Raw genomic sequence first — 19507 nt, 5'->3', positions numbered from 1 at the left:
ACCTTACGGTGATGCTCCCCTCAAGACCTATTCCAGAAGGGAAGCTTGCTCTCTGGAGATGCCACCCCCCCCCCCCAGTTAGTGCGCTAAGCACTCTTAGTGCTGTTGGGACCATATCTTCATTTCAGTGGGCTCGACTTCACGTGTGATGACGCGACACACACGATAGGCTACGATAAGCGCACATGCACACACACATTCCACTACCCAGGTATCATTATCGGCGTTTGCCCATGCACGCATCAATACACATACGCCGCCGCAGATGCACACGGCACCACACATGTATGCCTTTAGCACCACACACGCCGTTTCACACGCGACATCAATACACGCGACAATAATACTAATAATACCACGATTTCACCAGTTTCTGTAGACCGAATCGGAACGCAGCTGAGCTGGGTTCTCTGCAGTCGGGGTGCCCTCACGGCTGGGGGCTCATCTGAGGCTCTGGGCAGGGTCCGCTTCTAAGCTGACGTATGGTGGGCAGAATTCAGTTCCTCGCGAGCTACTGGCTGAGGGTCTTGGAGTCTTGCTGGCTGCCGGCTGTTAGAAAGTGAGGGGCGTGTTTCTCCTTGGGGTGATTTGTGAAGACTCATCATTGCCCCTGTTGAGGGTCTTGGCGGAGGAGAAACGAAAGGCAGGGGCTAGAGAGGCCTCTTTTTTTTTCATTTTTAATTGAGGCTACGTCGGTTTATAACAAGAGCTACATTCCAGATGTACGCCATTTTAATTCGATGTCTGCACCATCGCGAACTCGTGCCCTCTGTCCCCGCAGGTCGGGCCCCTCCGCCTGCTTGTCCCCCCCACCCCGTGTCACCCTCTGGGGCCACCATTCTGTGTCTGTGCCTAGACCTTGTTTTCATTCTTTTCATTAGTTTGGTTTTCTGTCTGTCTGTTTTATATCCCACAGATGAGTGACCCCACACATCTACTTCACATCCGTGTTGTCCCCGACGGCAGCACGCCTTTGAAGGCCGAGTGGCGTTTCATGGCGTGTCTGCACCACGCCTTTCTGATCCGTTCGCTGGTGGACCCATGGGTGCTGCGCTCACTCCCATGCCTTGGCTGCTGTGACTCGCGCTGCGGTGGACACAGGGGCGTGTGTCCTGTGGAAGCAGTGTTCGGGATGTCCTGTATGAACACCCGAAGGGGGATCGCTGGGGCACGGGGTGGTTCTGTCTTCGATTCTCTCAGGAACCGCCATGCTGCCCTCCACAGCGGCCGCTCCCGCAGAGCACGAGGGCCCCTTAATCCACGTCCGGCCAGCACTTGTTTGTTGATTTATTGATGATGGTCGTTGTGACCGGTGTGAGATGGTGTCTCACAGGACAGTGGAGCGCTCCCAGAATTGGCGTCCAGTTTGGGCAGCGTGGGCCAGCAATCCGTGCAGATCTGGAGCTGGGAGGGACAGAGCCTGGGACGGCATGAGACTGGGGACAAGGCCAGAAATCCTTGGCTGTGACTTCAGCATCCTGCCCAACTGTGGCGTCTGCGAGGCCATGTGGAGTTGCAGCAAGGCCGCGCCTCAGACGCCTGGGGAGTTTGCTCAGGTCCTACTACGAAGTCGCCTCACCTGTGCAGTTAGGGAGCTGACCCGGACCAGCTCGCCTCAGACTGCAGCGAGCAAGCAGACCCCGGGGCTGCCCAGAGCCCGCCTCCGATGCTGTCCCTCGCCGCTCACTGTCAACCCGCAGGCCAGGCCCGGCTGCTGAGGCCCTGTGAGTAAACAGCTCGGGCCCCGCGGGCCCCCGGGGCTGTGTTTCAGGTTTTTGGTTCTGGTCCCCTTGGCTCCTTGAACCCCAGGTGCGTGAGCACCCCCACCTCCTGCCTCTGCTAACACACTGCGTCTCATCGGTAAAGGTGCCTGGGCAGTTTCCAGCGTGTCAGGGGTTTGTCCTTGCTCGGAAAGCCAGGCCGCATGCTCTGGCCACAGGCACGTGTGCGGCTCCCAGCCTGCCCGGGCCCCCGGGGCTGGTGTCTGGCGAGAGCCCCAAATGTGGGTCCTCACCCAGCAGCCAGACTCACAGGACTGCAAAGGGAATCCAGGTCCAGAATGGAATGGCCCTTAGCAAACCAGCTCAGTGGAGCAACAGCGGACACGCCCAGGCCCCCTCCTGCAACGTGCACACAGGTGACTTGTGACCCCCATCTGTTAACCGCGGCTCGGTGTGGCCTGGAGGAGGGTATCTATGGCAGCGAAGGGCTGCCCTTTCAGATGACAGAGTCATTACGGTTCCAGGAACATCTCTCTCCGTTCCCATAGCAACTCAGGTCAGATTAGCTTCAGGAGGCTGAGCAGGTTGGTTTGGGAGGGAGGCGTGAGTCCACCCGAAGTCGAAATGGCTGTGGGCCACACAGCCCGCGTGTCACCTCCAACTTCGCCCAGCCCACCTCACATAAAGTTTATTAGAGTCTAGGGGGTCAAAGTGCTGTTTTCCAGTTCAGGCCACCCATGCTGAGGAAAGGAGGTCCACGCACACCCCGCCCCCCACACGGAGGGGTCACAGCGAGGAGGGGGTGTGGGGGTGGGGCGGGCCACTGGGCTGCCGTCACTTGCTGAGCTCCTGCGGCCGATTTCACCCCTTTGGGGCTGGGAGGGTGCACTGGCCCCAGGAGCTCCATCCCTGTGCCGTGAGCCGGGCCGACGGGTGCCGCACGAGTGGCAGCTCAGAGCTGTCTGAACCGGGGTCCGGCCGGGGGCTGCGTGAGCTCGGTGCGGTGACCCCATTCTAGGCCCCTGCAAGGTGGAGATGAGACTAGAGCTTGCCCGGCACCTCCTTCCGGGAGCGACGCCCCCGGACGGTGCCGCTGCAGGTGTCGGGAGTGGCCCGGAGACAGAGGCCGGAGCGTCCGCCCCCCCCACCCCCGGCGGGGAGATGTGGCAGGTCCTGCCCTGCCACAGCTGTCTGACCCCGTCCCGCGGCGGGCGCCAGCGTGACAGGAGCTGTGTGGTCGGTGGTGGCCAGGGTCAGGGACCTGGAAAGCGCATTGGACGTTCGGAAGGCCCATCGCTCAGACTGCTCGGGGCCGGGGACACTGGGTGGGGTGCAGACCCGTCGTGGGTTCTCTGGTTGCTCCCCGAGACGCGAGCTTCCTGTTTTGTTCCCGGCACGGATCTGTGAGGGGCTGGGTAACTGCTGTCTCCCACATCTTCAGGGGGTTTGTGTGTCCACTGGAGACTGAGCGTCACGTGACCCTGTGTGGGGTCCTCACATTGAAGCTGGCGTGTGGGTCAGACGCCCGCTGACCAGAGTCGGGGCGGGTGGAGGATGAGGGTGACTCACTCACGACGAGGGGTCAGTGCCGGCCGGCCGAGCCGCCCCTCGTGCTCGTGCGTGGGACCCCCGCCGTCCAGCGGGAGCACAGGGTGGCGGGGACGGACCTGCTCTGCTCCTTGGGCCCTGCTGCAGCCCCCGACGCCCTGTCGTTCTCAGGGCCCCGGAAATGAGGGGCACGGACTGCTTCCTTCCGGAAGAGGACGTGAGTCCCCGTTGCTGTCTGTGCCTCTCACCGGGAGGTGACAGTGGACGTGTGCTGCTCACGAGTGTGCATGTCTGTGACTCAGTGTCAGGACCCTCCCTCCGGGGGGGCAGAAAACCGGAAGCCAGTGGGTAATGAGGTCCGATCATCGGCATCCTGTGAGTCAGAGGCAAAGAAGCCGGCACCCAGGTGCCCAGCCCACCTCGGGAAAACGAGCAAGCCCTCCGCAGGCCGGGTCCCTGGGCTTCCCTGCAGCCGACTCTGTGTCCCCAGGGGGAGCAGGGGTAGGGCCTGACCAGCCCCTTTGAAAGGCGGCCATCATGCCCATAGCCGGCCTGCTGGGGCAGACACTGGGGCCAGCGCCTTCCCCGTGATCCCCAAATGCACTCGGGGTCCCGGACAGAGGCCTCGCCGGGCTGGCTCAATGAGAGCGGGGCCGCGGAATTCTGCCTTTAGGCAGGTCCAGAAGCCGGGCAGGGGTCTCATGGAGAAGCAATGTGAACAATGGGCAGAGAAAGAGCCCAGTGTTTGATAGAGTAACGCACAAGCCACCAGACGCATGAATGTCCAGCCCGGGGCCAGCCACCGTGCCGGAGGGCGAGGGCCGGTCCCAGGGGATGGAGGGTGGCAGAGGCCCTGACTCGCCTTCACAGACATGAGCGGGGGCGGGTGCTCAGACTCCCGAGCTCCCTGCCACCCCCGCCCTGACCGCTGCTTCCCCGGAGGCAGTGGAAATTTCCTGGCTCTTACCTCGATCCTTCCTTGGAGTGAAACAGACGCATTTAGGCCAGGGCTGTTCAAGGGCCTGTGGTTCAGCGGGGCGGGGCAGAGAAGGGGCTGGGGCTCTTTTCCACGTGACGGTGCCCAGTCCCCACACGTGGCGTGGTGGTCTGTGCTGCTCTGCAGAGAAGCACTGTGCAGAAGTGGGAGCCTGTTTCCTCCAGGGATCGGCCGAGACGGCAGCCATCCGAGTCCCCCAGACGCACTCCATCGGCTCTGCCCATGGCCTCCGGCCAGCCCGGGGGACGAAGGGCTGTCTCGGTCCCTCTCTGTCACCCTCCCCAAGGTGGCCAGGCCAGGCCTCTGTCTCTCTCTTCGGAAAGGGATCCTCGGAAGGCTGGCAGTTGTCACGTGGTCACTCAGGGTCTTGGCATGAGCTGGCGCGTGGCCCGGGTGGCGGAGCCGTCCCGTCCCCCAGGGGGCCTCCTCGTCCCTCATTTTCTTCATGGAGTCCTCTGCAGCGATGCGCCTCGTGCCATGAAGGCTTCTCTTTTTCCGTGGAAACATCTGATTCCAGTTAGTACAGCGCTTACCATGTCCGGGATACACGGAGAATATGAAGTTTAAATAAATTAGACAGGACCTCGTCCCTCAGCTGATGACCACGTGACGCGTGAGGGGACTTAGAAATGTGCGAACCGCGGCCGAGCCCGAATGCAGACCGTGCTGAACAGAAGTGTGAGGTCGGTGCCAGGCAAAGACACACGAGTGCCTGCAATACTGGGCAATTTAAGGAGGGCTTCCTGGAGGAGGGGGCATGCGGCTGGGGAAATAAACATAGCACATGCAAAGATGGGAGAAAGGCACGTCAAGTGGAGGAAGCCGTGAAAAATCACTACGTCGTGGGGCCCGACAGCATGTTCGGGGGAAGGTAGAGGTTGACAGGACGGTGCCGCGGGGGCGAGGTTGAGGGGTGCGGGTGGCCTCAGACCATGGAAGACCGAGAATGCTCCAGCCTTGCACCGGGCTGGAGCGAGAGCCCGTTCTGAACCCTCACCGCTTGCTCGTGGGAACGTGCGTGCACTTTGCATGTTTTTGCACCAAAATCAAGAAGCTTCCGAAAGGCCCCACTCGTTCTTAGCAGACCCACTGGGTCCGGGCCCCCACGTCAGCGCGGACGCTGCATTGTCCTTTCCTAAAAACTCTCTGCCCCCCTCAAAGCGCCGAGGGGGAGGCTCGGGGATGAGTCTTCTGTCCGTCACCTCCTGTCCCCACAGCCTGGGCCGAACGCTCCTCCCGGCTAATTCACTTCGGAGAAGCACATCGGTCCCCAGCTGCTCTCGCCAAACAAGAACGTGCTTCCTGGAACTGTGGCCGTCGGCACGGAATTTCATTATGTGGAACTAGGGCAGCACCCGGCCTTCCTCCTCATGTCCGCGCGCTGCGTCCGCCGCCCCGGGGGCCGGTCCCCACGTGACTGGCCTTCCGCGGCACGCGGTCTGGTTGCTAAGCCACGGACAGAGCACAGACCTAATGCTGTTTTCAAAAGGTCGATGTCCGCTTCTCCGCTCCCGTGTCCGTGCCCTCCGGGGGCACGACGCAGACACCCCCGTACCCCCAGGCCCTGCGTGGGGGCCAACCGGGCCACGGACAAACCCGGACGGTGCAGAGCGACTGTGCACGGCAGGCTGAGGGGCCCTTTGAACGAGCGAGGACATGATTCTCCGTGGACGTGCCAGGAGACCCCGAGACGGGGCCGGCGCGACCCGGGGTGGGCGCGTGGCGGTGCGGCTCCTTGGAGAGGCAGCCGCGGGAGACACGTGACATCGTCCTGCTAAAAGATGTCGCTTGGCGGTGGTGGCAGTGGTGTGTGTGGCAAGTGTCAAGGGCGGGGGCTGTGTGGTAACGTGAAGGATTTCGGGGATTTCTTGAGGAACAGCACACAGCCCAGGGCCCGGCCGCTCTACCAAGGCTTCTGTGACAGTCCACACGGCATCTCGCTCCGGGATCCTGGACCCCTGGGCCACACCCCGCAGCCCGCACCTCGCTGCACCCCATCTCCTGGCGGTGTCTGCCAAGGCAGCACGTGCAGCGTGAGAGCCAGTGGTCCCAGCGTCACGCCCCGTAGGAGCGCGCACGTGTTCGCCGGGAGCCAGGCGTGCAGTGGTCGGAGCAGCATTATCGTAATGAGTAAAAACCGGAGACTCGCCCAACGCCACCGCCGTGACAGTCAGCGGCAGTGGGCACGGACAGAGACAGGGGACACGGACGCAGACGGCTGCTGCAAGCGGCGTGCTGAGCCACGCGCACGGGGTCGGAGCAGGGCCTCGGGTCGCACCCCAGCTGCAGACAGGAGCCACGGCGCGTTGTAAGCACGACGCTGGACGGACGCGCGACTCCGCAGCCCTTCGCGCCCAGAGAGCGCGAGGTAGTTTAGGAAGCTCTGCAGTCGCCCAGGCAAGAGAGAGAGATTTTTAGACCGAGCTGACGGAAGTGAAGAGAGTATGGACATAATACATGTCGCGGCTAAAATTAACAGAACGTGGTTCTCCCGGAGGGAGGTGTCGCCTGCTGGCAGAGCAAACCTCCGAAGACAGACAGCCAAGTTGGGGAGAGATCGATAAATGCCATTTTTGCATAATTAGTAATAATTACGTGAGGGACAGTTTTCATTTTAATCAAGAATGCTTTTTATTTATAAGTCTTAAGCAAACGAGAGGCTCAAGCTTATTTTTCTCATTAGTTTGTGAAACTCGTCCTAGAAAATTACTTTTTAATATGTAAGTTGAGATCAGTTGCTATAAATGAGCCCCAACTTATTTAATAATTTCCTGAATATGAATAAGGAGCTAGAGCCGTGTGTTACATAAAACTCTTTTGACCAAATGATCCTATTTAAAGGCTATTTACAAAAGGACCGGAAAGCACCCTCGTGAGGCTCCAGGGAACCGAGTTCAGTGTAATCACTAACCCAGATCTCCACAATGACTTATTCTCAGCTGTTTTGGGACAGCCATTGAAACATTTACCAGGAAATGCTGTCAGGTAGATACGTGTCATCGAGCACAGCCATTACTTGAAAGGCCGGTAGAAACACAGAAATGTAACAAGTGCTTCAAGAGAAGGAATCGGTGTCACCGTTTCCCGATGACCTCCGGTCGCACGCACCCTCCCCGTGGTTTCCTCGGCAAATTAGTCACCCCGAGCTGCATGATTTCTCGTCTCCTCGTTAAGGAACATAAAGAGATGTTATCTATTCCGTAGAAATGGAAGCAAGACTTTAAACCTTGCTAATAATACATGTTCTGCACTGACAGCTTCAGAAATATTCAGCGATGAAGCTCTTCAAATAAATTCATGCATTTTCATTCTGGGGAAGTGTACATCCCGGAGAAGTTCCCACGCATAAGAATCAAAAAGGGGTAGACAAGCGGGGACATCTCAGGGAGGTGTGGGTGGGTGGAGGACTTCGCCGGGCGCTTCGGTGGCAGGCAGCTGGCTCCCAATGCTCTATTTTAAAGAGCATGGAAATCGTGACGCAAAACGAGATAAGTTCGCAGTTAGCTGAGGGGCAGATTCGTGGCTGGCAGAGTGTCCGGAGTGTGTCCAGCCATGCAGAGGGTCTGGCTCCGCTCCTGTCCTGGTGTCTGCGGCAGGCTCGTGTGGCAGTCACTGCCACGCAGACCGGTCCGCTGACAGCCCCCCGCTGTCCCCTTCACGGTGGGTCCCCTCCCCAGTGCTCTGTTTGATGGCGCCGGCTCCAAACATGTTACGGCGAGTGTGTCGTGGGGGTGTTTGTGGCAGACTGCTGGTTGTCCCCCCGAGACCGGTCCCCTCCTTTGTCTCATTAGCAGATGTCACTTTTATTCGGGGGAGAACTGCGCCCGACGAAAGCCTTGTCCAGCTCATTCTTCTTCCAAGGTGGTCTGGCTGTTGGTGGAGCTTCAGAAACACTCATCAGAGGAGGGGCTTCTTCTGACCCAGCTTTCGCCTTTTCCCTTCCCCTTCTTTCCTTCTGCCTGGGATTTAGACGTGGCAGCTGGAGCTAAAGCCGCCATCATGGACCCTGAGGCCACCTTGACCATGAAGGCAACATGCTAAAGACAGCGGATCAGAAATACAGAGGGGACTTGAGTGTCTTGGATCCAGCGGACGAGAGGAAGTTAAGCCCTATCTTGTTTAAGCCACTGTCACTTCATTAAACATGAAGCTGGAACTAATTCTAACATAGACCTCAATAAGCACTGGTGTCTCTTCAGACGCAGAATGATTTTGCAGGGAGAACGTCATCATTTAGACCAGCAGCTGCAGAGCGAGGGGTGCCGGGACACATGCTTTTTGTTGTGTTCTCACGCGGTTCTCCAGAAGTGGGGTTACTATTTGCCCTTTGCAGGTAGGGAAGTTGCAGCTCAGGGACCAAATACCATGAGCAAAGACAGCTGACAAGCAGAACAAAGCCAGACGCGCCTGGGTTTGCCAAAGAGAACTGCCTCCAGACCCAGGGGAGATTTGGGGGAGACCCTGGGCTTCAAAGGGCCCCTGACTGCCCTCCTCTGGCCTCTGGAGACCCGGCCCCATCACCTTCTGTCTGGACCGAAACACGAGTTCCCGCAACCCTGGGCTTCTCCCAAGTGGCCCAAAGCCTGGTTCCAGGGCCTCCAGATTCTCTGCAGAGTGTCCACAGTCCTGAGAGAGGACATGTCCACACCCCTGGGCCCACGGCGTGGCCGGGGGCAGCCGTCCGCAGGTGGGACGTGTGAGCCCAGTGCTCCCCAGCCGTCTGCAGAGGAAGGGGTGACGGGCCTCAGGGGAGCCGAGGGGGCCGCCCGCACCCTGCAGGAGGAATTCTGAATTTAACCCGCATCCTCAAGGCAGGAGGATAGAACACGCTTCATTCAACGGTGTGAACTTGGTTTACAAATGCAAACACTCAGTCCAGCAGTTTGCAAAGGTTTGGCCTCGGACCCCGTCACACTCCTAAAAATTATCGAAGACCCCAAAGGGCTTTTGTTTATGTGGATAATCTCTACATATCACTTTAGAAATTAAAACTGAAACTTTAAGAAATATTTATTTTTAAACAATTAAAAACCCACTACCATTGATCTAGGTACCATTTTAAATGAAAAATACTCTATTTTTCAAAACAAAAACACGGGGGAGCAGAGTGGTACTGCGCATTTCTCCGGGTCCCTCTCCCGCTTGATTCAATAGAGACAGAGTCTCCTGGTCGCTCTGGCACGTGGCGTCGCCAGCCTCTGCACCCGGGGTCCCCCTAAGTCTGGATCGCCGACCCCTGCACTATCGGTAACTTGGACAAAACAGCCCTACGTGGGGGCGGCCTGTGTGTGGACACTGCAGGCTGATTGGCAGCTCCCCTGGCTCTGCCCACTAGATGCCACTAGCATCTCCCCGATGTGCCCACCAGCATGGCTCCAGACATTGCCACGTGTGCCCCGGGGGCCAAAGCCGCGCTGGCCGAGTCGCTGGTCTAGATGGACGGAGACAGTGGTGACGAAGCTGGGCGGTGGACCACAGGGCAGGCCTGAGTCACGGGCTGTGGCAGGTGTGCAGGGAGGAAGGGGTCCGCCGCCAGGTCCCTGTCCCAGCCCTGCTGCTTACTGGTGATTCTGGGGTTCGTTTTAACCTCCGTGCATCTCGGTTTCTCTTCTGGGGTATTGGGAGGGTGGGCCCAGGGAGGAAAGGCCAGAGTGCCTGGCCGGGGCCCGGCTCATGGGTTCAGTAGGAGTCAGCCCCCAAAATGGGGCCCCCCGGCATTGTCCCGCGGCGAAGAAGCTGTTCAAGGAGGGCGTTCTGTGTTTCTGGGTGTGGGGAGAGGTGGCGCCTGGCTGGTGGGACAAGACAGCTCAGGCCTCGGGGGAGACCGTGCGAGGCGTCCCGGAGCGTGCTCCGGTGGCGGGCACTCGGCCTCCGACGGCCTTGTTCGAGCCTGTGGGTGAAGTTCATTGGCCACGTGTGCGCCCGGTAGGAGGCTGCGGCGTGGTGCTGCTTGCTAACGGGATTTGGGGGGCAGGTGCCGATCACCCCCGTTCCCCCAGGGAGAAGCCGCTGCATCAGACAGGACCCGTGAGCCCAAGACACACCAAGGACATGGCAGTCAGTGGAAAATGACTGGATGGAGTGCGCAGGCTCGCTGATCCACTTACCTGATTACTCTGCCCTTGAGATATTTTTGTTGAAAGCCACAGAGATAAGAGGAACGTTGCCATAGCAACCTGCTGTGGGGATGTGGTTCAGTGTCTCTGGGCTCGTTGAGTCGCCCACAGTTCCCATCAGCTGCCCTAGTGGCATAATTCTCACCAGCCAAGTGCTTTTCCCCACTCGGCTCCTGTGAAGGGGAGCAGAGGCCGACGGCCACGGTCACAAGGTCCCCGCCCTTTCCGACCCGGCTGCTTGAGTGGTGGAGGGCACCGGAGACCTGGCGTCCAGCCCCCCTGGCAGCGACTCATTACTGATGACTGTCACTCTCCTCCTGCCCCAGCCGGCCTGCCTGCTGGGGGGCTGCCCGAGGCGCCCCGTGGAAGCCCGCGGCCTGGGCGGGCTCAGCACGCGGTCGGTGTGTCCTGACTTGAGCCTCTGAGAGCCGGGGACACGGCTCCCTATTCCTTGAGGGACTGGCCGGAAGCTTGTGCGGACACCATTCACTCCCGTCCCAGCTCTGAGGCGGAGGGACCTCTGATCGGGAGGGAGAGCTGTCACGAGTGACAAAATCCCTGGGCACTTTCTTAGGCGAATGGTCAGGAGCCCATGATTGTCCTTTTCAGAGATTCCACAAGCGGAGGGAAAATAAGACACATTTCTTTGATCAAATGTGAAATAATTTTGGAAACTGAAAAATACTGTTGACATGTGCGTGGCTGCTGCCACTGGTCCTGACATGGCAGTTTCTCGTCTGAGGGGCTAGCACACAGTTAGTGCTCAGTAAATGCCCGTTCTGGGGTGCACGGCAGTGACTGGGGGCCGAGATGGTGAGGGGGGGTCTCGGTCAGCCGACAGGAATGGAGCGTGAGTAAAAGCGGGGAGCGGGGAACATTTCTCCCTCACCCACACGTTTCCGTAAGTCCCAGCTTTTACGCAGCGCAGCAGCTCAGAAAGACGAGGACCACAGACGGGAAAAAGGGCCTGGGGTCACTGGCCCCCACCTCCCGTTTGGGGCAGGGGGCTGGCCTCGCCGCTGGAACCCGGGGGGATTAGTGTGGACACCGGGGACAGCGCGGCATCCTGGACGGTGCGAGTTTCCGGGCCCTCGCTGCCCCCGCCCCATGATGCCATCATCTGTGTCTATTTCGGAGCCAGAAGCTCTGTCTTCCCTTTGCCTCAGACGTGACGATGCACTTTTCCCTTAGAATTAGGCCAGAAATCTCGTTAATGGTCCTGGCCTCATTCTCCAATTACCTGAAATTGAGAATGAAAAACATCTCGGCTTCAAGTCTGATTCCAAAAGTCTCTCTAAAGTGCACGAGTCCACGCTCTGCCTCGAGGGGAAGCTGAGACGGGCAGGCTCGGGTGCGGCGGCTGGGCAGGAACACAGGCGGGCGTGACCATTAATCCCATTTGTGGGTGCAGTAGGTCTGGGGCTGGGATTTGGGGTTCTGCTGCGGAAGCTCCTCGACGCTTCAGCAGGACTGCGGGAAATGAAGGTGGGGGGGGTGTCCAGCCAGTCCGGGTTTACCTGCCCTGCGTCCGCGATGCAGTGAGCACAGCTGTGGCCTCGTCCCCAAGGCAGGTGTCACACTGCACACTGCATTCTGTGACAAAGCCACGGGGCGGGGCCCGACACGCGGCGGGTCTTCATGGCCCCCTACGCCCACCCAGGCGCACAGGCCGCTGTGCTGCCCTGTTTCCTTGTGACACGGATGATGCTTTCGGACAGGGGAGCCCTCGTCCGGCTGGACGCAACCTGGTGTCAGGAGACCCGCTCCATCAGGGAGCAGCTGTGATCTCGGCAGGTCCTCGGGCTGGACAGTCTCAGACCTCACGCGGCTCACCTGCTCGCGCTACCTACTCCGACCGAGGAGTCGGGCTTCTCCCCGGCCTCCGTCCACGCTCACGTTCGCTGGGCCTAGCGCGTGTTCCTAAACTCAGGTCGCGTGAATGCGCTCTGCCTTCAGTGACCCTCTGTCCCTTTCACCTGGCTTCTCCTTCGACGCGGGTTCTGACCGGGTCACCTCCTCGAGTCCGCCTTCTGGGCTTGATGGTCTGTCGTTTTGTATTGCGGTCCCTCCTGCGATGCCACCAAGGACCCTGCCAGCCTCACAGACACCCTCTTGCTCTGAGCTGAACCTCGGGAAGAGTTGCCAGTAGCCGGTGCAATGACTCTTTCTGTGTTAGCTGGAGAAGGCACCGACCTTTCCCTGTCATCTCTGGGCGTCGCACCCTCTCCTATTTCCCGACCATCTCCTTGCTCTGCTCGCCAAGGACGGGGCGAGGCGGGGTCGGCGTGGGGTCTCTGGGTCCCGGCAGTGGGGAGGCCTCCCTCACCACACTCTACCCTCTGCTTTGCACCTCCTCCCCGTCGTCACCGAAGCCCCCTGTGCGTGAAGCCCAGCTCGCCGTGGCCTGGGATCAGGAGCGGGCTCGCTTTCAGGACGGTGGCTGAGGCTGACGGAGAAACGTTTCCTGCTTCCACTCAGCTCTGCCCCGTGGGGGGGTCCCCCGTGTGGCTCTGCCGTGGCATCTGAGCTATGACCGTGGAGACACCTGCACACGTGGCCGAGCCCTTCGGTGTCACCTTGTGCATGAGATACGAACTGTCCAGGCATCCAGAGCTCCTGCAAGGTCTAGCACATCACCCCAAAGACCGGTAAGATGCAAGGCGAACCCCACACTTCTCTCCCCTGCTCTCTCAAAATTTTGAAATGCCGGTTTGGAGAACTGGAATGATGTGACATAGCAAGGGGGACGTCCACTTGCAAATACGGGCATCCGTGCGTTCATTCTGCCCCCCACCCCGCCCCGCCCCCGGTGGCGGAGCGGCCGTGTGCCGGATCGGGCAGGCGTGAGCCGCGGGGCGTGCCGGGCCGGCCTGCTGTTCTGGTTCATTCTGCACTGCGGACAGGTAACCGCGGGCTGTGCAGCCACCGCCCCCGCCCGTGCGCAGGGCCCAGCCAGACCGCGGCTGTTAGGGAACGGACGGTGAGGTCTCGGACCTGCGTGGCTCGCCATTCCTAACCCCAAGAAGGTAGTGCGTGCGGGTCACCCCACGCGGGCCCCCCTGCTCCTGGGGTCGCCCTGCATGGGCCCCCCGGCTCCTGTGGGCACCTCTCTTTCCAGGAGACAACTAGCCTTGATGTTGTTTTCACTGGAAAGTGAGTAACTCCGTTTAGGGCAGCACCTTAAACCCCCTTCTCTAGAAATTCAGAACCAGACAGCCGCAGAGACATGGGACAGACTTTTATTTCCTGTGTGTCTGCCTGGCCACAGGACGTCCCCATTCACTCTGCAGGGCGGCTGCCTCAGCCCTGCTTACCCCGCTCATCCCTGTCCTTGTCCCCTGTCCCAGGCTGCAGAGGCAGAGGCAGCTGGTGGGCAGGGCTGCAGGCTGATTGGCTGAGGGCCGGAGGCTGGGCTTTAAAAGAGGCCGGGGCTGGGAGGGAGCCGCTTCAGCACCTCTGGCGGGAGAGCCAGCTCCGCTCCCCGCTCCCGCTCCCCGCTCCCCGCAGCAGCTCAGCGCCGCCCGCCCCACACCCCAGAACGCTGCCAAGATGTGCAAAGGACTGGCAGGGCTGCCGGCCTCCTGCCTGAGGAGGTAAGCTTTTGGGGGCTCAGCTGGCCCCGGCACACACGCCTCGGGGGTTGGGAGTCATGGCGTAGGTCTCTCGGCTGCCCTCCAGGACCTGCGGGAAATCGTGACTGAAGTGTGTCCCAGGTCTGCGCACCCAGGTGCCGTTGCGTCTGACCTTGGTTTTGAGGGCTGTTCTGCTCCTCTGACCGAGCTGGCTCTCAGTGACAAGGGACGTGAGGTGTGGACGATGTGTCGTGGTCTTTGTCCACCACCGGGGTTAGGAGAGTTGTGTCTGGCTCCCGGACTGGACAGCAGACCAGGTCTTACTAGGGGACGGTCCCCAGAATGAGGTTTGCCCCCCTCCCCAGAACGGCACGGTGCTCTGTGCTACAGCTGCAGGCTCTCTTCATCTGTGTCATAGAAGCAAATGCCACGATAAAGCGTGTGATTAGGCCAGCGCCCCCACCCGCTCGCCCCGCCCCCCACTCCTCCCCCGCGGGTTCTCGCCATGTCCTCAGAGCAGCCACTGAGAAGAGGGTTCTGCCGGTCTCATCTTACACATGCTGGTTTGTCTTGATCAAGAAAAACCTTAAAGCTATGCAGCTACTCAGACGTCCCTGACCTTTAAGGAAGGTGCAAATAAATTTATCGGGAGGATGCTCACATATTAGCCAGTGGGAATGACACAGAGCTGGTTACATGGGTGACGACACCTCAGTGGAAGTGAGAGTCACCCGCAGGCGTGCCGCCCCCTAAGGCAGAAGTCGCTCTCCCGGGGGGCACTGTCTCCACTGTCTCCCGCGTGTTCCCGGGACTTTACTGGGAGTACGGAGGATGGTCCTTGTCCCTGGGCTTCCGTGGCGCTTTGAAATGAAGCTGGAGGGTCAGGCAGAGGACGCCTGTGACATGGCCTCCAACGTCCTGAGCCCAATGGAGCAGGTGGCCCGAGCCCCGGTCAACTCCCGCAGAACGTGAAACATGCTGGCGGCGGGGTGTCAGGGGAGAGCTGAGCTCTGGGGACATCTGGGGGCAGGTGGAAGACTGCACTGGGGGCTCTGCCTTCACGGCGCTGAGATGCCGATGTGGGGAGCCACCCCGTGTCGCCGGGCAAGTTGCCCGTCCCTATCCCCACCTCGCCCGATGGCTTCCTGCCAGCAGCAGAGCCACAGGCTCCAGGAGCCGACCCGCTCCAGGTCACACAGGCGAAGCACACGAGACCCAGGCACCCCGACTCCAGCCCCCCAGAGACCTTTGTGTTCGTATTCTGCTGCTGGGACGGGTGACGTCCCTGCCCAGCATGCTGACAGCTCTGTGTGACAGGACCTGTCACCGCTCAGCCCCTGGAAAAGCGACGTGGCTCGTCACCTTGGCATCACCTCAGCTGTCATGGGGGGAGGGGGGGACGACCCTGTGACCAGCCGGGGAAGCAGGGGAGAGGAACGGTCGGGAGAGGGGGAGAAGACCCCACTCCAGGGTGGCCAAGGTGACACCCAGGGACACGGCCGCCCCGAACGAAGCCTTTCCGCGTGCAAACGCGTGGTCACTCACTTCTTCCAAAATGGCATTTCTCCTTTAAAACTATTTCTGGGCTTCTGGAATAAAAGAGGGCCGAACGAAAGTCATCATCAAAGCGGAGAAAGCTGAGCTGGAAGCTTGCTAGGTCCTCAGGTCACCACCGCCCTTCCCTCCCTGGCTGCCGGCTGAACCGGGAGCCCTGCTCTGAGCTCAGTCAGGTCTGGTGACAACTCTCCTCGCTTCTCCCTGGTGTTTTTAAGCCTCAGACCCTGGGCAGGTAAATGTCCCCACAGAACAGACACCCCAGAGGACAGCAGCAGCAGCAGGTCCCCCGGAGGCCAGCCTGGAGGAGGTGGCTTCGGGGTCTGGCCTCCACTCCCTCTGCTGGAGCAGCCTAGTTCCTAGGCTGAGGAGTGCCTGCCACCTCCTCCAGGCTGCATCGCGGGCGCCTTCCCAGCTGCCTGTCCAGTCCCCTCCGCCAGCAGCGAGCCGGTGGCACGTGACGGGAAGATGCCCTGTTCCAGTCACTGCTTGCTCCCTGGTCCCCATAAACGGCTCAGACCCCTCAAGTTTTCCTGCGTGTCTGCTGAAGACCGCAGTAGGTGGCACTGGTCACGACGACGGGTGTGCCGAGGCGGCCGCCGGGTGGACGGAGGGGGCCGCGCCGTGTCTGGCCTGGGGCGTTGCTGAGCCGCCAAGTCCGGCTCCACTTCCTGAGGGCACTGCCTGCCTGTGCCCGTCCCGGGCCCGGCTCTCGGAGCTGGGCCGCCTCTCCCAGCTGACGGCCGTGCTCGCTCCCTCCCCGTCCAGTGCGAAGGACGTGAAGCACCGGCTGGCCTTCCTGCTGCACAAGCCAGACGCCCGTGGCAGGAAAGACGGCGCGGTCCCCTGTCTGGTCACCTGTCGGAGGTAAGAGGGCCCCGGAGGTGCCCGGGCAGTGGCTGCTGAGGACGGTGGCGTCCTTTGGGGAGGGCTTTATGGCGCGTTAAGCGGATGTGGCAAGGCGGCCGTTTGCACGATGTCACACTCGCTGCCTTGGAGACGTCCCCAACTGTGGCCGGCCCTGACCGCCGGCCCGCCGCGTCACGCCACAGGGAGGGACACCGCTGCGCCTTAGTGGCTCCGTGGATCGTGGCGTTCAAGGTATTCTCTTTCTCGATGTCTCAGGGTGAGCCAAGAGGAAGTCAAAAAATGGGCCGAATCGCTGGAAAACCTGATCAGCCACGAATGTAAGTCTGCCCCCTGCCCCCGGGGAGGGTGCAGGCCCCTGGGTGGGCCGGCTGTCCCCTCTGGCCCGCTCCGCTGACAGGCACGCCGAGGCTCCCGCAGGGACCGTGGGGAACACTGCCTCTCACCACGCAGAAGAGAGGTGGCGGAAAACACCCCAAACACCGAGATTTCCTGCGCGGTCGACCCTGGTCTCTCCCTCCCAAACCCACCTGGCGTTCGATGCCCACAGAGGCATCTCAGAAACAAAACTCCTCCTTACGAGGGATGTCCCAGCTCAAGCAAGAAGCTCGGGCAGGACCAGGGCCCGGGAGATGCCGGACATAGTTAAGGGACACGTCCCCAAGGAACCCCACAAAAGGACGGGGAATGCAGGGTCGTGCGAAGCCACCTCGTTCCCGTGACTGCTTGGCTTCGTCGGACTCCCGGGACCCGGGGCCAGCCCGTGTGACGGCGATGGCGCCTCTCTCCCCCTCCCAGGTGGGCTGGCAGCCTTCAGAGCCTTCCTGCAGTCCGAGTACAGCGAGGAGAACATCGACTTCTGGCTCAGCTGTGAAGAGTTCAAGAAGATCAAGTCTCCCTCTAAACTGAGCCCCAGGGCCGAGAAGATCTACCGCGAGTTCGTCTCGGCCCAGGCGCCCAAGGAGGTGGGTCTTTGTGGCGGGCGTCCCTGGGGGGAGCGGGCTCCTGGGAGCAGGGCGGGGGGCCGGGGTGTGAGAGGGCGCAGGCGGGGCCGACGCCCCGACCCGTGCCGGGGCGGAGCCAGACGCCCTCAGCGCGTCCTGGGCAGGCGGGCCGCGGTGCCCATCCCCAGCCCCGGCTCACGGCGCCGCCTCTGCCGCAGGTCAACCTGGACGCCCGCACGAGGGCGGAGACGAGCCGCGGCGTGCGCGAGCCCACGCGGACCTGCTTCGACGCGGCGCAGAGGCAGGTGTTCCAGCTGCTGGAGGAGGACTGCTACCCGCGCTTCCTCAGGTCCCGCTTCTACCTGGAGCTGGCTGGCCCCTCCGGCCGGGGGCCTGGGGAGCAGGGTGGCGCCCCACGCGCCCCAGACGTCCCGACCCGGCTTCCCCAGTGCGCCTGACCCCCACGCCGAGCGCCGAGACCGTGGCAGCCCCGCAGCCTCGTTCCCGCGCCCCGGCCAGCGCCCGCCCCAGGTGTCGCTTTGCTGTGTTCATCAGGACAGGGACCGACCACCCTGGCCGTCTCCCCAGAAGCCGTGGGGGTGCGTGGGGCCGGCCGCCAGATGGGCCTGAGTCCTCAGACGGGTGGCAGCGCTGTCCTCCCAGCAGCGTGACCTCCGGCCGGGTGGCTGTCATGTCATGGGACACCCACAGCGCGTGGCTTCTCCAAACTCTGGGCGTTTAGATGAGAGTGACCGATGCTGTGCATACACGTGTGTGTGTGTGTGTGTGCGTGCGCACACACACATATACACGCGTGCATCTGGTTCTGTGAGAAGGGGAAGGAAAGACCCTGGGTGCGCATCGCGCATATGCACACGCTCACACGCGAGTCCCGTCCCGGGTGTCCCCTGCAGTAGACTGAGGACCCCGCCCCGCACTACTGAGAGAGCCGTGGGGAAGGTCCTGGACACCGCCCAGGCTGGAGGAGGAGGCTCCCGGGGACCTACGCTTGATGTAACCACGGAGGCCCCGTCTGAAGCTGAGCGGGCTGCGCTGTCCTGGGTGGGCGGTCGCTGTCCTCCCCTTCTGTGCCGGGTGCTGGGTGCGTGGTCGCCCGCGGCTGGGTGGGTCGAGTCGGGAGGCAGGCGCCGGGCTGAGGGAGGACGCGGGCTCTGCCCACTCTAGGTGCTGCCCAGCAGGGCCGGGCCCGGACGGTCCTGTCCCCCACAGCTCCGTCTCCCCACCCAGGTGCTCATCCCATTTTTTCTCCCGAGCACGGGAGGCTCTTTCGTGCTTGGCAGTTGTTTTGTGTGTCCCCATAAGGGCGCTCGGCTACTCGCCTCCGCTCCAGGCCACAGCAGGGAAGGCTGATGCTTTAGGAGGAGACGCGTCTCCACAAACAGGCCCGTCCCTCTCTCTTTGGAGGGGCGTCTTGTCCCCTCGGTCTGTGCTAGAGCTGGCAGGGGCTGGGCGCGTCCGCAGGCTCCGAGCCCGAAGGAGAAAAGGAAAGACACCTGTCGTCAGAACTACTGTTTGGAACTTTTCAAGGCACGTGAAATACTTGAAAACTCATTTGCGTTTCTCACGACGTGTTGCCCAGTGTTTGTTATGTGCGCTGTAGGAGGTGCGGGCTGTCCCCCGACGGTTGCTGACTGGTCAGGAGCCGTTTTCTCCTCTTTCTGAAACCGCTGACCGCCCCAGCGTCAGTTCACGCGGGAGGACCATGTGCTGAGCCCGAGGCCGGGCGGGGGGCGTGCGGACAGCAGATGTGGGGACCAGTCTCGCTGTAGTGAGGACGCAGGTTCTCCGCGCCCTGGCTTGTCTCCGGTGGCTTTGCCTCCACGTCCCCAGAAACTCTCGCCAGTGTCCCCTGGGTTCCACGTCGTCCCTTGTGTCTCTAGATGTCTCCAGGATCCAAGCGTGTGACTGCGGCCTTGCCCCTTGCACCCGATGACAGGCAGGCCTGTGCGGCCGTCTGGGGGGGAATAAAGGCTTTTATGTGACACCGTCCTTCTGTGTGCTTTTTGCTTGGTTGGTCCTGTGACCTCATGGGCGTTTGGCCTGGGGAGCCACCTGCTCCTCCCGTGCGTGCCCACCTCCCTCATTCCCTGCAAAGGCCTCGCTCGAGGCCGGGACGTCCAGTGACACCGTGTCTTAGCGACAAGGGTAAATAAACGCTTCACACAAA

General features: G+C 61.3%; 1 protein-coding gene across 2 annotated transcripts; it reads left to right on the top strand.

Annotated features, from left to right (window-relative positions):
* Positions 1 to 13848: 13848 nt before the first annotated feature.
* RGS4 (regulator of G protein signaling 4) lies at positions 13849 to 19507 on the top strand. Of its 2 annotated transcripts, XM_039839817.1 has the most exons (5): positions 13849 to 13975; positions 16277 to 16375; positions 16634 to 16695; positions 17174 to 17340; positions 17538 to 19507. In XM_039839817.1, exons 1-5 carry the CDS (start codon positions 13932 to 13934, stop codon positions 17775 to 17777), a joined length of 612 nt encoding a protein of 203 aa, XP_039695751.1. In that variant the 5' UTR covers positions 13849 to 13931; the 3' UTR covers positions 17778 to 19507. The 2 variants fall into 2 exon arrangements, with proteins under 2 accessions (XP_039695751.1, XP_039695752.1); XM_039839818.1 differs by lacking the exon at positions 16277 to 16375.

The sequence above is a fragment of the Pteropus medius genome, unplaced genomic scaffold (assembly GCF_902729225.1).
Source record: "Pteropus medius unplaced genomic scaffold, Ma_sr-lr_union100, whole genome shotgun sequence".
Classification (NCBI taxonomy): Eukaryota; Metazoa; Chordata; class Mammalia; order Chiroptera; family Pteropodidae; genus Pteropus; species Pteropus medius.
The sequence above is the reverse complement of the archived record's forward strand: the minus strand, read 5'-3'. Positions and strand labels throughout refer to the sequence as shown.